The sequence below is a fragment of the Cibotium barometz genome, chromosome 54, assembly GCF_041138505.1.
Source record: "Cibotium barometz isolate CiBa-2024 chromosome 54, ASM4113850v1, whole genome shotgun sequence".
Taxonomy (NCBI): domain Eukaryota; kingdom Viridiplantae; phylum Streptophyta; class Polypodiopsida; order Cyatheales; family Cibotiaceae; genus Cibotium; species Cibotium barometz.
The window spans coordinates 16,410,593-16,425,783 of record NC_141099.1 but is presented as its reverse complement, the minus strand read 5'-3'; the positions used below and the strand labels follow the sequence as shown (position 1 = coordinate 16,425,783).

The following is a 15,191-nucleotide window of genomic DNA, read 5'->3' as shown; positions in this document are numbered from 1 at the left end:
GAGATTACCAAACTTATCAGGCAGGACTTGACTCAGCTAGACACTAGGAGGACATGGATACAGCCGACACACGAGCTTGGTACGAAGATGGCTTTCTATAGAGATCATCTTCTCCAACTCACGAAGGATGGGTTTGTGATTAGACCCAGCTACATGGATACTCATCTTTCTCATGGGGTACGGTGTGCTATTGGTCAGATGCGCACATCCTCACACTAGCTAGAGATTGAGATTGGCAGATTCAGAGGAGTACCAGCTGAGGCCAGGATTTGTCAGCTGTGCCAGATGGAGCCAGAGACAGAGTTACATTACATATGTCACTGTCCAGTATATTATGAGATATGAGGCCGTTTTCACTGCCTGTTTAGAGAGGGCTTCGGACCACTTTCTAGAGTCATGAGATACCAGGATCAGAGATGCCTCGGATTATACTTGCTGGAGCTGCGTAGACATAGAGAGGGTCTATTGAGAGGGAGGGGATCAGAGAGGGAGAGACACCTACAGAGGCAGATTATAGACTTCTTTCGACCAGAGATTGAGTAGTGAGGCCAACAGGCATTGCAGCTAGCCCCAGAGTATAGCCCCACCAGAGGTACACTGATTGATCGGGCTATAGAGCTGCGGCGGTCCAGGCGCCCCAAGATGAGAGGCCCATCTCGACACCGGCGGAGACTACAACAGAGGATTAGGACCATACTAGCACGGCATGGGAGACGTCCAGTCAGAGTACTCACCATGGAGGACATTGAGGATAGAGACATCTTTGGATAGTGATGTGTATGATGCTTACCTTTGTTGTTGGAGTTTTCCTCCAAGATGTTATCCATTAGGAGCTCCTAGTACCTTACTTTTCCTCATAGTTGTTTCAGTTTCAGTTAGTTGTTTAGTTGTTTTTAGCTTTTCTTACACAGACATTGTATCAGATCCACCAATTGTTGTAACCTTTTTGGTCTCATAGGTCATTTTGGCCTTTTGAAGACGTTAATATATCATTTCATTTCATTTCATTTCTAATCTATCTATCTATCACTATCTATATGTATGTATGCATGTATGTATGTCTGTTGTACATACATACATACATACATACATACATATATATTATATATATATATATAAGGCGTGTTGGGGTCTGTTGTATATACATACATACATATATATATATATATATATATATATATATATATATATAATATATATGTATGTATGTATGTATGTATGTATGTACAACAGACCCCAACACGCCTCTAAGGTCTCTAAAAAATACGAGTCTTTCGAGGCGCGTACCATATCTGCCTTGTACCAAACGCCTTTGACGCCTCTAACAACCCTGGCCGGCCCCTCATGCGCGTCAAGTGGGACGCGGGGGAGTGGACTTGGCGTGAACCTACTGATTGGGAGGAGGCTCTGAATACCCCCCCCTTTTTCGCATACACACTATGGCTAGGCTGCATGATTTAGATGCCGGAGGTTGATCTTTCGAGGCCGAAAAAAGTCCCAGAGCCTCTTCCAAAAATTTGAGAGAAAACATTGTGAGAGGCCCTGTGATTGCCAATGTACTGTTGCTGTCGAGGTGCCGTATCATTACATGGGGCATTGTTGCTTTGGCCACAGGGGCCGAAGTTATCAGCGCTTATGAGGAGGAAGGTGGGGGGCTAGCCCTTCACGTCTCTCACCTTCACATTTCGGCAATACCTGTCCTTGTCCCATCTGGTGACCATTGGAGACCGAGATCATGCTAGAGATGGGATATTTGCAGTAGCATTGCAGCCTGGCACATATGGAGAGCTAGATAGAGTGAATCCATTGAGGGTACCCACACTCCGCTTGTGGAGTCCATGAGGAGCATTTGGCTCGACGTCGTCCATACCCTCCGCCGTTAGTGGGGGAAGTTGCAGGGTGGCTTTGATTGCATTCGGAAGCGATGGGAAGCTTTCTTGAGGCTCTGGTGGCTTGGCTCTTTTCTCACTGATAGAGGTGGTGATTCCACATGGCATTACAGACATTGTATCAGATCCACCAATTGTTGTAACCTTTTTGGTCTCATAGGTCATTTTGGCCTTTTGAAGACGTTAATATATCATTATATTTCATTTCATTTCTAATCTATCTATCTATCACTATCTATATATATATCTATCATATATATATATATATATATATATATATATATATATATATATATATATATATATATATATATATATATGTATGTATGTATGTATGTACAACAGACCCCTCTAACACGCCTCTATATATATATGTATGTATGTACAACAGAACACGCCTCTAACGTCTTTAAAAAATATGAGTCTTTCGAGGCGCGTACCATATCCGCCTCGTACCAAACGCCTTTGACGCCTCTAACAACCCTGGCCGGCCCCTCATGCGCGTCAAGTGGGACGCGGGGGAGTGGACTTGGCGTGAACCTACTGATTGGGAGGAGGCTCTGAATACCCCCCCCACCCTTTTTCGCATACACACTATTGCTAGGCTGCATGATTCAGATGCCAGAGGTTGATCTTTTGAGGCCGAAAAAAGTCCCAGAGCCTCTTACAAAAATTTAAGAGAAAACATTGTGAGAGGCCCTGTGATTGCCAATGTACTGTTGCTGTCGAGGTGCCGTATCATTACATGCGGCATTGTCGCTTTGGCCACAGGGGCCGAAGTTATCAGCACTTATGAGGAGGAAGGTGGGGGGCTAGCCCTTCACGTCTCTCACCTTCACATTTCGGCAATACCTGTCCCTGTCCCATCTGGTGACCATTGGAGACCGAGATCATGCTAGAGATGGGATATTTGCAGTAGCATTGCAGCCTGGCACATATGGAGAGCTAGATACAGTGAATCCATCGAGGGTACCCACACTCCGCTTGTGGAGTCCATGAGGAGCATTTGGCTCAACGTCATCCATACCCTCCGCCGTTAGTGGGGGAAGTTGCAGGGTGGCTTTGATTGCATTCGGAAGCGATGGGAAGCTTTCTTGAGGCTTTGGTGGCTTGGCTCTTTTCTCACTGATAGAGGTGGTGATTCCACATGGCATTACAGACCACCTGTGTGGTTATTCCTCCCTCCCTCCCCCCCCCTTTCCTTCTTTCGCCTTGTATGAGATAGCCTTCTCCTCATAGAGCGGCCAGTCGGAGGAGAAGTGCATGTTTCTCCACCTTATGATTTTTTGATCCCTGCCCCTTGTATGAGATAGCCTTCTCCTCATAGAGCGGCCAGTCGGAGGAGAAGTGCATGTTTCTCCACCTTATGATTTTTTGATCCCTGCCCCTTACATGGAGGCGAGTTTTTATCTAGCCCTTCGTGGTTGTATTTAGCCCTTCGCGACTGTTTTTTATGAACTAATAGAAAGGTCTTTTTCTCAGGATAAGAAAGGTTACTGGAGAAGAATTTTTTGATGTAGACTTTCAACAATTCCTTGTCACTCGATGGAGAGATGTGAACGCGTCCTTAGTGTTCCGCATCCACATGAGACGTGTGTGCCTGTTATAGTAGCAGGGGAACCCCGTTTCCCCCCATGGGGAATGGTGGAACGCGTTCCCCATGGCGAGCATGAAGGGAACGATGGAAACGTGGGTCGGGAACGACCAGGAGGCGGAACGGCAAGGGAACGCTAGACGGAATGGTGGGCTGCCGTTCCCCCACGTGGAAACGATGACGTGGATTTTTTTTTTAAAAAAAAGAGAAAAGTACTGCCCGTACTGCTGTCGCATTTCGCCCGCCGCTTTTCCAAAGTTCGCCCGTACGGCTGTTGCCTTTTGTCCGCCTGCCTGTACTACTGTCGTCGACCTATAGCCTGCCCGTATTGCTGTCGCCGACTTGCAGCCTGGTGCTGCCTGTGGCCCTGTACCGCTGTCGCCTGCTTGCCTGCCTGTACTGCTGTGTACCAGGCAGTACGTCTAGCCGACTTGTAGCCTGCTGCAGCCAGTCCTGAGTCGCCCCAGCCTCCAGGCCCTAGCCCTTTGTCGTGTACACTATACACTACAGTCTACTACAAGTCTACAACACTAGTACACTCAGCACTGTGCTTGGTACCAGCCTGCAAACAGCAACAGTGCAACCTGCCTGGGCTCTGTGCAAGAGAGTGATCAAGTTCAACAGTTTACAACTTTACAAGGCAAGGCAGCAAGCTTTTCTCTCTCTTCTCTCTCTCTTTATCTGTTTGAACTTTTGGTCTTTTAAAAATTACCTATGTCAGAGTCTGGATTGCACAGTCTCTCCCCATTAAACAATAGACAGAAAAAGGACTCATTTCACTATAATGGTTAACTTTGAAAGTCTATTCAACTTATTGCTCGAATTTGCAAAAATCATGGCTTACTCGGGCTCAAAGCGATTGGCTTTGAATGCTACTTGGTGGGACGAGGTTGAAAGGCTAGAAAGGTATTCATCAAAGGGAGGTGCAACACGATCAAGGTTGATGTGTACGTACTGTACGTTGCGTATATGTACGTACTGTACGGTGTTCCGTACAGTAAATTTTTTATGTACGTAAAAGTACGTACCATTGGCAAACAATAGGACATTCAACACCTTTCTACATTCAAGGTACATAAAAGTTTAAAACATTCAAGAATCAAAATAAACCACTTTGCATGTAGTATGTACTAATTTCAAAACACACATCATATACTTGACACAATGGCTGTCAAGACAAAATAGACGTAGAAAGGCTCATACTAGAGCATACAAATAACAAATGTCTGATGTCAACCTAAAAGGCTCATACTAGAGCATACAAATAACAAATCATAAATGTCCGATGTCAAGAGTCAAGACTCAAAAGTAAAAAACACTAAGCAATAACAAAGAGTCTCGACTCGACTCTCGAGACTCTACTCTCTGAATCTCAAAACTCCTCATCGGATGAGGATGATGACACTCCTGAAGAGAGCAAGTCCCCATCTGTCAGGACGTTGCCCTCTTCATCATACTCTGGCTCTGCCATCATACTCTGCTGTCTTGGATCATCCTCCGTAGGCTGAATGAGAGGAACAGCCTCATTTGCCCGTCTTCGAGGAGTACGGACAGGAAGCTTTCCTCGCCGAATGGTCTCTCGTCGTGAAACTTCTGGATCTGCATCTCGCCCGACTAACGGGAGACTGAGAACTCCCGCACGTGACCTCGTCACACGTTGATCCACACTCTCCAGCTCTCTGTGCAGCATGCGAATAATCTCCTCCTGATCGTTTCTCACAAGCTGTTGCTGCTGCTGCTGCTGCTGCTGCTGCTGCTCAGTCTCCTCTGCAGTCTCCTCCGAGACCAACTTCAATTTTGATGGATCTGTCTGTTAAAAAACAAAATGCAATTCAGTGTTCACATTATTAACAGCGTACAAAGTAGTAATTAGTAATTACAAATATTCGCTTGTAATATGTATAAACGCTAGCCCAAAGTTTCAACTTTCTAACCTGCTTGGGTGTCCCCAAAGCGTGGTAATCTCGCACAAGCTTCATATTTGCTCGGCAGTAGACTAATCTCTCTAGCTGTGCAGTGCTGAGTCGATTACGGATCTTCGTGTGAATTAGCGAATAAGCGCTCCAATCGCGCTCGCATCCACCAGCAGAGCAATCCTGCATGTCACATGTGCAATGTGACGTGTCAATGGTGACAAATTACAATGGACATTGGACATGGTCATAGACAATAGACATTGGACAATGAACCATGGTCCCAGGTCCATAACACATGTATGGAAAATGTAAAGATAGAAAACTTTACCTGTGAGAGGACACGTAAAGCGATACGAGTGAGCTTTGGAAGACCTTGTCTTCCATAACTCTGCCACCATGTAAGAGAGAACTTCGTTGCCTCCGGCCTCAACGCCACAGCTCTAGTAAAGGATGACCCTAAATTATTTTCATAGCTAGCGAGCTCTGCATCAATGTCCAACTGCTCATCCTCCTCGCAAATCAAGCCAATGTACGCATCCTTGCCCTTTAGTAGACTCCAGTCATTAAAAAGAGTTCGCTTCTTGTAGAAAGGATGAAGCAATGCAGCCATCGCATGAATGGGCCGACTCATAAATGTCCATCTCTTGTCTACAATAGCCAAGATCTCTTCCCGACTGTAAAAGCATTGACGCAACATTAGTTAACAGGCTGAATTTTGATTATAGTATTATACATTATAGTATTATACTAAATATTTAATAGAGTAATCATTACAGAAGCAAGTACATACCGATCAAGCGCCAGTGATCTGCAGCCTCTGATGTGTGTCTTCATCTCTGAGAAGAGATGATAGACTAGGCCCATGGTGGAGCCCTCCATGTCTGTGACACGCAGCAACACATAAATTGGCTGCAATGCTACTATCATAGCCTGCACCTCCGACCAAAAGGACTCATCAAGCACCCGCCGCTGTATGTATCTAGTGGACTCCTCCTGTGCGTGATGCATCTCTCTCCACTTCGGGTCCACTACTGTCTGTAGAAGTGGATCCCTCACTGCATAGAGTCGCTGCAACACAAGATACATATATGCAAATTTGGTCTTCAAGGGCCGCACCATGTCAAGTGTACTGTGACTCCTAAAGATAGCCAATGCCTTGTGCTTTTTGCGGAAAAAAGTAGTCATTTTTGTGGCATCGGAAACAATAGGCAACACCCATGTTAACTTCCCAATGTCCTCCATCAACAAGTCAAGACAGTGAGCTGCACATGGAGTCCAAACAATGTTCTTAAACTCTGCCTCAATCATCTCACCCATAGCCTTGCAATTGGAGGCGTTGTCAATAATAACCTGCACCACATTCTCTGGGCCAACCTCAAGTATAGCCTGCCGGATGTGCTCATAGATAAACTCACCTGTAATCCGCTCTCCAGCCTTTCCAGCATCAATAGCACGCAAGAAGTACGTGCCAAGGCAAGACGACACAAGAATATTAATGATGTGTCGCCTACGAATGTCACTCTAGCCATCTGAAATGATGGTGCACCCAAACTGCCCCCAACCTGTCTTCACTGGTACCAATGCCTTATCTATCAATGCTTTCTGCTCCTCAAGCATAGTGGTCCGCATCTTATTGTATTCCAACCCCGACCAATCCTCTGTGTGTCCAACCTGGGCTATGGCTCTGACCATCCTCTGCCACCACTGCTCAGTCCTCAAGACATGAAAGGAGATGTTGCACTCAATGAGAGTGCGAGCAGTCTCCATCTCAGCCACCTTCTGGCGCTCCTTCACCCAAGAAAGAGAGGCCACTCGAGAAGGCAAGGTAGTCTGCCTTGGTGCATGCATCTCTCCATCATCCTCCACATAGTCCTGCTGCTCATGCATGGTACGAGCCCTCTTCCTACTGCCAGTGGGCTGCCCCTCCTGAACCTGTGAAGAACCACCCAAGTCTCCCAAGAGTGCATCATGGAGAGCATCCTGTGTCTGTTGACTACCTTTCACCTTTTTCCCTGCACCCATTGCTGGAAAATTCTCAGCAATCAACTTATCCCTAATGTCCTTTGGTACTGCCTTGCACCCTGCACAGTTATTGGTTGTGCCAATGCCTGTCAAGTGCATAACGACGCGAGAAATGGTACTGGTGAGCTGAAAGTTGCAATACTTGCATTGCCATCGTCGCGTGCCAGATCCAGCTTGCCCTGGCGTGTTGACAATGCGGATGACATTGGTGTGCTCTTGCCAATACGGGTTAGTTGGCTTAGGCATGATGGCTCTTGAGACTTTTGTCTGCACCTGCCAAGTGCGGAGCACATATGCAAGAGAAAGAGATAAGACTCAAGAGGGAGAGAAAGAGAGAGAGAGGAAGATGCTCAGTTTACCTACACGCACGCCTGGCGCCAAAGTTCCAACGCTGTGGTCGCCTGGTCTTTTTCGATAACTTTCTGCTCTCGCCTCTCTGTAACGCACGCTCTCTGGAGTCCAATAATCAAAGTTGAAAGGCCTAGTATGTACCCAAAGGCCAGCCGCCAGGCGGGCGCCCATTCAGACACGCACGTCGATTTTCAGCCAAAAAAACACCTCACGTACGGATCGATCCGTACACGTATGGATCCGTACAGTACGGCCGTACGGTATGGATCAGATCCGTACGTACGTATATATCAACCATGAGTTACACGATGGAAATGCAAGCAATGTAACAAAGAGAAGTCAGGAGGAGCAAACCGTGTGAGAGCACATCTATGCCATGTAAACAATGAAAAAGCACAAGTGAACAAATGCCCAGGGGGACAACACCTGAAATGGGTAGAGAGCTTTTGGCAAAGTACCCAAGTGAAGAGGAGAAAGCATGTGCACGAAAGAAACCAGCAATTGATGCATCTTACTTCAGTAGACATGGGGAAGATGTAAACTTGGGAGATCGACAGCAGTATGGAGGACTTGGGAGCTTTGCATTTTCCCAAGATTCACAGCGTATGGGTGCAAGATCGGCAATTAGCAAACCTTGGGAGGAGCAGCTTGGGATCCCCACAAGAAAGAGAGGGTAGATGCAGCTGTTGCAAGGTTCTTTTATCATGATCATGTAGCATTCAATGTTGCCAGGTCCCCATATTTCATTGAAATGGTCTAGGAGATTGCATGGTATGGCCCAACATACAAGCCTCCTTCGTATGAGACACTACGCACCACCTTGTTGCAAAAGGAGAAAGCTGCAATTGAATGTGCTTTAGAGTCTGTGCATGAAAGTTGGGCAAAGAATGGTGTCACTTATTGCAGATGGCTGGAGTGACACTCGAAAAAGGTCCGTTCATGGCATGGTTGCTTATTCTCAAGGAAGAATACAATTCATTTCCTCACATGATGCTTTTGGGACTGGAAAAGTTGCAGATCAGCTTGTGGAAGAGTGGGCCGAAGGTATTGAGAAAGTTGGACCAGAGAATGTTATTCAGTTCTTAGAACAAATAGAGCAGTTGGTCGTAAGCTTGAAGACAGGTATCCGCACATCACATTTAGTCCATGCTTTGCTCATTGTTTGAGCAACTTATTGAAGGATGGCAGCTTGCCATGGGTTGATCCACATATTCAAAAAGGCAAGGAGATAATAAGCTTCATTCAAAACCATCAGTTTATTTTGAATGAATTCCGCAAGAGATCGCCCAAAAAGAATCTCTTGAAGTACTCAGAGACACGCTTTGGTTATAACTTTCTTATCATGATGAAGAGGTTATCCAAAGTGCACTTGCCTTTGAAGCAGTTGGTTGTATACAATGAGTGGATGGGATGGGCTCTTTCTCGGTCAAGATCTGGCATAGAGGTTGCAAGAACCATACAAGACTTCACATTTTGGGATGAAGTCAACACTATGAATGCTGAGATGAAGCCGATCATGCGCTTGATGTTGATTGTAGATGGACGGGAGCCATGCATTGGCAAGGTTTATGAGGGGGTTGACCAAATGATCGAGAAAATAGGGGAAATGGGCTTTGTGTGATGAGAAATATGCAGAGGTTCGAGAATTATGTGAAGCACAATAGAATGGAGGTTCGAGAATTATGTGAAGCACGATGGAATGGTTATCATTCTCCTATGCATGCTGCTGTATATGTCTTGGATCCCGAGTTCCAAGGATGTGGACAAGAGGCTGATGATGAGGTGATGGATGGTTGGGAGACAGTGCTTTCTAGGCAAGTTCGTGATGCAGATAAACGAAGGTTGGTGAAAGACCAACTTGGATTTTATTGCAGCAAGTTGGGAAGGTTTGGATCGGCTGATGCACAGAGAGAGAGGTTTAAGATAGGGGCTGCTTTATGGTGGGAGGATTATGGGGCTCGTACACCACAGCTTCAATCATTGGCAGTAAGGATCTTGTCTCAAGGTGCAAGCTCCTCTCCAATTGAGCAACTATGGAGTGTGTTCGGCCATGTTGCATCCAAGAAGAGGAACAAATTTGGGACAAAACAAGTCAATGACTTGATTTTTGTAAGTGCTAATTTGCGCTTGCTTGGTGATATGGCTTCTCCCAAACCAAGGAAGTTTATATTGCTTGATGAGGAGTCCTCGGATGATGAGGAGACACATGGACTTGCAGATCCTGGTTAGAATGGGGTTGAAGATTTGGATGCTGCAGATGTTGGTCTTGATGATATAGCTCTCTTGGATGAGATAGATGATAGTCTCCTTGATGGCATCACTGGTAGTAGCCATGCATGATATCTCCTTACTATTTGCATGTCACCTTGAGGCTTGGACTCTGGACTTGGGTTGTTTCTTTTATCTAGGCCGTGGGCCACATTTTGTGCTTTTTGTCACTTATGTCATGTATGATGTGGGCTAATTTATTTTGACTTGTGAGATCTGTTCAGTGTTAGTATCTGCCATGCAAATTGTGTGGTGCACTAGACTTTAGTGTGTCTTTGATTTGGTTATATGAATGAGCATTGTATGTTAAGATTTATTGTCATTTCTAGGAATTATCTAGGTCGTTCCCTGTTTCCATTCCCCCTTTTTCCCGTTCCCTCTTTTTCCCGTTCCCTTGGTGGTGCTTTCGTTCTGTTCCTGTTCCTATTTCATTGCTACTATGGTGCCTTTACTAGCGCATGGCTTGCTCTCTCTCAACGCGGGAATGCTGAAAATGGAGAACTAGCACCGTTGGACACTCTTGGGCACAAAAACAAGTAGCAATAGAGTTGTAGATGAATTTCTATCACGTAAGCATCGAAGGATTGGTCATGGGCATATTGCCCACAGGCACAAGCAAGCACTATGGATGCCCGGAACAGTCCCAAATCAGCACGACCAGCCCCTGGAATAGATTGACCAGCTCATAATAGGCTGTCCAGCAACATGGGCAGATTGGGGCAGCACATGGAGTGATGCAAAGATGTGGATTGCATTGGAATGTGTGTGGAGCTGAGAAGTCAACCCACATATAATATCAAAGTACAACAATAATAAAAAGGCATCCTTTCACACCATGTGTGCTCAAAGGGAAAAAGTGCTCTTTGTTATGCCTTGCTCAGTGGCACTACAACCATGTAATATATGCCATTAAATCCCCTTGTAGTGGCAATGTGAACTTGTACAAGGTCGGTAGGAGATCAATCTCTGTAGGAGAGTAAGCCCAAAGCTTTGTGGAAAGCTTGAAACTTCTCTCGAGGCAATGCCTTTGTGAACATATCTGCAACATTATCCTGTGTAGAGTAGTTATATAATGTGATCTCCCCTGCATGTTTCATCTCCTTGACATAATGATAATGTGATCTCCCCGGCATGTTTCATCTCCCTTTGTGAACATACCTGCAACATTATCTTGTGTAGAGCAGTAAGATATTGTGATCTCCCCTGCATGTTTCCTCTCCTTGACATAATGATAATGAATCTCGATGTGCTTAGTACATGCATGAAACATTGGGTTTCTTGCCACGGCTATAACACTCTAACTATCAGTGAGTATGGTAGTGTGACACTCACGAAGATCAGCCATTAATCTCTTCAACCATAGACAATCTACCGTGGCTTTAAAGGTTGCCCTGTACTCCGCCTCACAAGTAGATGTACCAATAGTGGGTTGCTTTTTGCTCAACCATGATATGCATGAATTTCCCAAAAAGAGATAATTCCCACTGGTGGATTACCATGTGTCATAATCACGAGCCCAGTCTGAATCACTGTAAGCATTTAAATGCAAGCTTCCTCCCCTCGAATATACCAAAGCAAAATCCAGGTTCCCTGAAGATGGCGGAAGATCCACATCACTGCTTGCCAATGCTTTGTACCTGGGCTGTGCACACTGGGAAACACCGAACTGAATATCCCGGCGTGTGTTGCATAAGTATATGAGGCAGCCTATTGCTTGGCTATACTCATATCAAAAGGCTCTCCAAGATCATACATGCTCAATTTGAGCCCCGATTCCATTGGAGTAAAGATGGGCTTACAATCCTCAAACCCAAACTTGTGCAACAACTTTTGAATGTAGTTTGATTGCTGTACATATTTTCCAACATTTGTCTGCACAAATTGTATGCCACTCAAATGAGCCACAAATCCAACTATATAGCCCATAACCAGTTCACACTAAGTAAAACGGCCGGCCGGCCTCTATAGTAGCCTCGTTATGTCTAAACTCGTTACATAACACCTACATACTTGCATACCTAATCACTAACATACCTACCTTTGTACCTACCCTGTGCCTACATAGCTACATGGCTACATACGTACATACATACATACATACATACCTACATACACATATACATACATACATGCATGCATACATAAGCACATCTAGCCATGCATGTATGCATGTATACATATATTCATGTGTACAAACATTCATGCAAACACACATACAAAAGCTGATTTGTCTAGGCATATGCCCTGGGCCTTTAGGCTAAATTTAATCCTAAAGTGGCTTGACTGCCAGACTTCTCACATTTTGAATTTCCCAGTGCTTGTGAAGTGTTGTGTGATTAGGAAAATGTTGCTCCTTAAGTCCTGAACAAAACATGCTTTTTGGTGAAGCAGAGATCTTTATTTCATCTCTGATGTTGCTGATCAGTCTCGACTTCTGTTCAGGTGATGGAGAAGCTTGTAGATGCTGTGTATTTTCTACATCTAGAGATTGAGCATGCTTTTGGAGATGCAGGTACTAATATATAAAAGCTTGCAATCTTTTTTGAAAGTATAGTCTTACATAACTACAAAATAGGTGCTTGAGAATTATTAGTATCGCTTCTTCATAATTTGTCAAGGATTTCCCTGTTGATGTTTGATAATTTCTCGCAGTCTTTTTGATGTCACAAGGTACAAAAGATGAAAAGGAAAGACGAACAACATAAATACAATATAAAAAAGTTTTTGATCTCTGCTGCTGTGTTTAAAGCTATGCTCTGATACATAATCTGTGGTATGTTCTTGACAACTTTCGTGCTGTCAGGATAATTATGGCTAAAAAGCTTATAAATAAAGTAGGGCCAATTACACCAAGGTTATTACTATATAACGGACACTAGGGATCACTTATTAGACACAAGGAGGTATCCACGTTTCCCGCTCAAGGGGTGATTCTGTGTACAAAACCTATGGCTTGGTGGTGAGCCACTAGCCACAATCTATCACAGTCATGTCATGCTTAAGAGATCGAATTGTCTAAACCCTACTTAAGGTTTCTCAAGTATAAGGAAAGCCTTGATCCTTAATGGGTTCTCTGCCAGCAGATCCTAGGGATTTGGTCTTTTAGACCTAATACTGGTACCAGAGCGGATCTAACAAAAGGTAAAAAACCCAAGGCACAAAGGTTGGGGGGGATTACGCCCAACAGTGCTAGATACACAAGTAGTACCCTCGTAAGAAAGTCATTGTTTCTCCACATGGATGGCTCAGGGAATGCTAGATGACTCAAGGAGTCGGGCCTTCTAGGCCAAGGCTTGAAGGTGACTCGAGAGCATGTTAGTTCTCTGCGAATAATTCCCTTTAGTTGGAAATCTTCGATGGGCAAGAGGCTCGACACTTGATGGAGGATTTCTCGCTTCTAGAGGTTTATGCAACCTTTCGGTCTCAGTTATTAACCTCCATAGGAAACTCCTGAAAAGTCAAGATTCCGTAAGAAAACAGATTTTGATGAAAGTGTGGGCGTTAGGAAGGATAGAAAAGAGGGGTTGGACTCTCTTCCTTTTTGGAAGCAAAAAGTACTTTCCATAAGTACTTGAAGCCACTGATTTACTGTCTTTGACATCCTTACGCAAAAGACTCTAGTCAGAAGTTGTGCCTATTGGTAATTAAGGTGACTTTTGAAAGAAAGGAGAAACTTCTGGCTGAAAGACGTGGACGATATTACTAGTACCTATCGGCTCAATGTTGAAAACACACTCTCGTTGGTTCTTGGATGAGGATTAAACACAGAAGAGTTTGAAGATTTGCATATTATACCTTGAGTACATGATACATGCTTGGAGGACTTCTCTAACGGGTGTTTGTTTCACATGCATGGATGTGCATTAGGTGGGAGAGTCGGTATAATTTTCTTACCTGGTCATGAGTATCTTGACTTGTAATGGGGGAGAAGTGTGAATAAAGAATGCCATAACTTGTAGCACTAAGTGGCTAGTATTTGCCGATGACCATTACATAGACTGCATGGCATGATAGCCAACTTGTGAAATGGATTTGTGCTAGAGTTATTCCAATAGGGCTTGTTGCAGTTTGTGGTGTTGACTATCTTAGATTAATTTAGTTCAACTCTTAACTCCCAAGATGAGTTGGAGGTGCTATACCTACCCCTCAAGAGAACTATAAACCAAAATATTATCTAAGAATACCCCAAATTTTTTTACCTAAACAATCTCGAAAGAGATCATTCATCGATTGTTGAAACGTGGCAAGAGCATGTGTAAGCCCAAGAGGTAATACGAGAAACTCGTAATGCTCGTACCGCTTACGAAAGCTTGTCTAAAGACATCTTTCTTGGCAATCCATAACTGGTGATAACCAGTACAAAGGTGCTCTACCCACCCCTCAAGAGAACAACTATAAACCAAAATATTATCTAAGAATACCCCAAAATTTTTTACCTAAACAATCTCGAAAGAGATCATTCATCAATTGTTGAAACGTGGCAAGAGCATGTGTAAGCCCAAGAGGTAATACGAGAAACTCGTAATGCCCGTACCGCTTACGAAAGTTTGTTTAAATACATCTTTCTCGGCAATCCATAATTGGTGATAACCAGTACGTAAGTCAATGCATCTTCATGGGTAGCACAGGTAGAGTGAGCCATGTGGTGTGGGTGTGTAGGCTTAGGAGATCTTATCGGATGAAATCGGATGACCCGATTGATATCTTGACAGGTGAGACGGAAGGAGAGGGCATCTAGGCTACACTAGAAAGGTGGTAGACGATCCATGAGGACTCGTTATGTGAGAAGCCAACAGGCGACCCGAGCATAACATACTAAGGCATGCCTCTTCTTTTCCAACTGTCGAGAGGCTCGAAAGCAAGCCTGGATAACATGCGGCTATATAAGAGGTGCAAGCGATGCATGCATGTCACCATCTGGAGAAGTGCATTGACCACGAGGGTAAAATGCCTTGGACTTTTTGGGACAATAGAGGGTGGTACCAATGGTTTATTCTGGATCTTGTGCGAGAACATCCTGACCTAAACCATACATTGTTGGAGACACAAAGGTGTCAAAGAGTCATCCCTTGGTGCTATGATCTTGAAAGTGTCTCTGAAAGCAGTCTCTCTCGAGGAGGGATTGACTTGCATAGACTCTCCTTAATCTGG

The 15,191-nt window shown here is 44.5% G+C and overlaps 3 protein-coding genes across 3 annotated transcripts in view; 1 reads left to right on the top strand and 2 right to left on the bottom strand.

Moving 5' to 3' along the window:
• The window catches only part of LOC147607894 (protein PSK SIMULATOR 1-like), a 219,970-nt gene that overhangs the window by 114,198 nt on the left and 90,581 nt on the right, over nucleotides 1–15,191 (top strand). The window contains exon 7 of the mRNA XM_086790057.1: nucleotides 12,483–12,552. Within this exon, the coding sequence (XP_086646183.1) occupies nucleotides 12,483–12,552 (70 nt within the window). The remainder of the gene's footprint in view (nucleotides 1–12,482; nucleotides 12,553–15,191) is intronic.
• LOC147607896 (uncharacterized) lies at nucleotides 4,599–5,946 on the bottom strand. The gene is made up of 3 exons (XM_086790058.1): nucleotides 5,728–5,946; nucleotides 5,418–5,579; nucleotides 4,599–5,293 (listed from the first exon to the last, which is right to left on the bottom strand). Exons 2-3 carry the CDS (start codon nucleotides 5,460–5,462, stop codon nucleotides 4,856–4,858), a joined length of 483 nt encoding a protein of 160 aa, XP_086646184.1. The 5' UTR covers nucleotides 5,463–5,579; nucleotides 5,728–5,946; the 3' UTR covers nucleotides 4,599–4,855.
• On the bottom strand, nucleotides 5,531–7,667 carry LOC147607895 (uncharacterized). The gene is made up of 4 exons (XM_086789858.1): nucleotides 6,962–7,667; nucleotides 6,190–6,814; nucleotides 5,723–6,073; nucleotides 5,531–5,579 (listed from the first exon to the last, which is right to left on the bottom strand). Exons 1-4 carry the CDS (start codon nucleotides 7,665–7,667, stop codon nucleotides 5,531–5,533), a joined length of 1,731 nt encoding a protein of 576 aa, XP_086645984.1.

Bases quoted from the DNA above. Each gene is read 5' to 3' on its own strand.
- LOC147607896 (XM_086790058.1), bottom strand. From the start codon at position 5,462: ATGAAGCTTGTGCGAGATTACCACGCTTTGGGGACACCCAAGCAG. The intron at 5,294-5,417 runs GTTAGAAAGTTG...GTTTTTTAACAG, and splicing joins CTTTGGGGACACCCAAGCAG to ACAGATCCATCAAAATTGAA.
- LOC147607895 (XM_086789858.1), bottom strand. From the start codon at position 7,667: ATGCCTAAGCCAACTAACCCGTATTGGCAAGAGCACACCAATGTCATC. The intron at 6,815-6,961 runs GTTGGGGGCAGT...AGCGGATTACAG, and splicing joins ATTGGTACCAGTGAAGACAG to GTGAGTTTATCTATGAGCAC. The intron at 6,074-6,189 runs GTATGTACTTGC...ATGCTTTTACAG, and splicing joins AGATCACTGGCGCTTGATCG to TCGGGAAGAGATCTTGGCTA.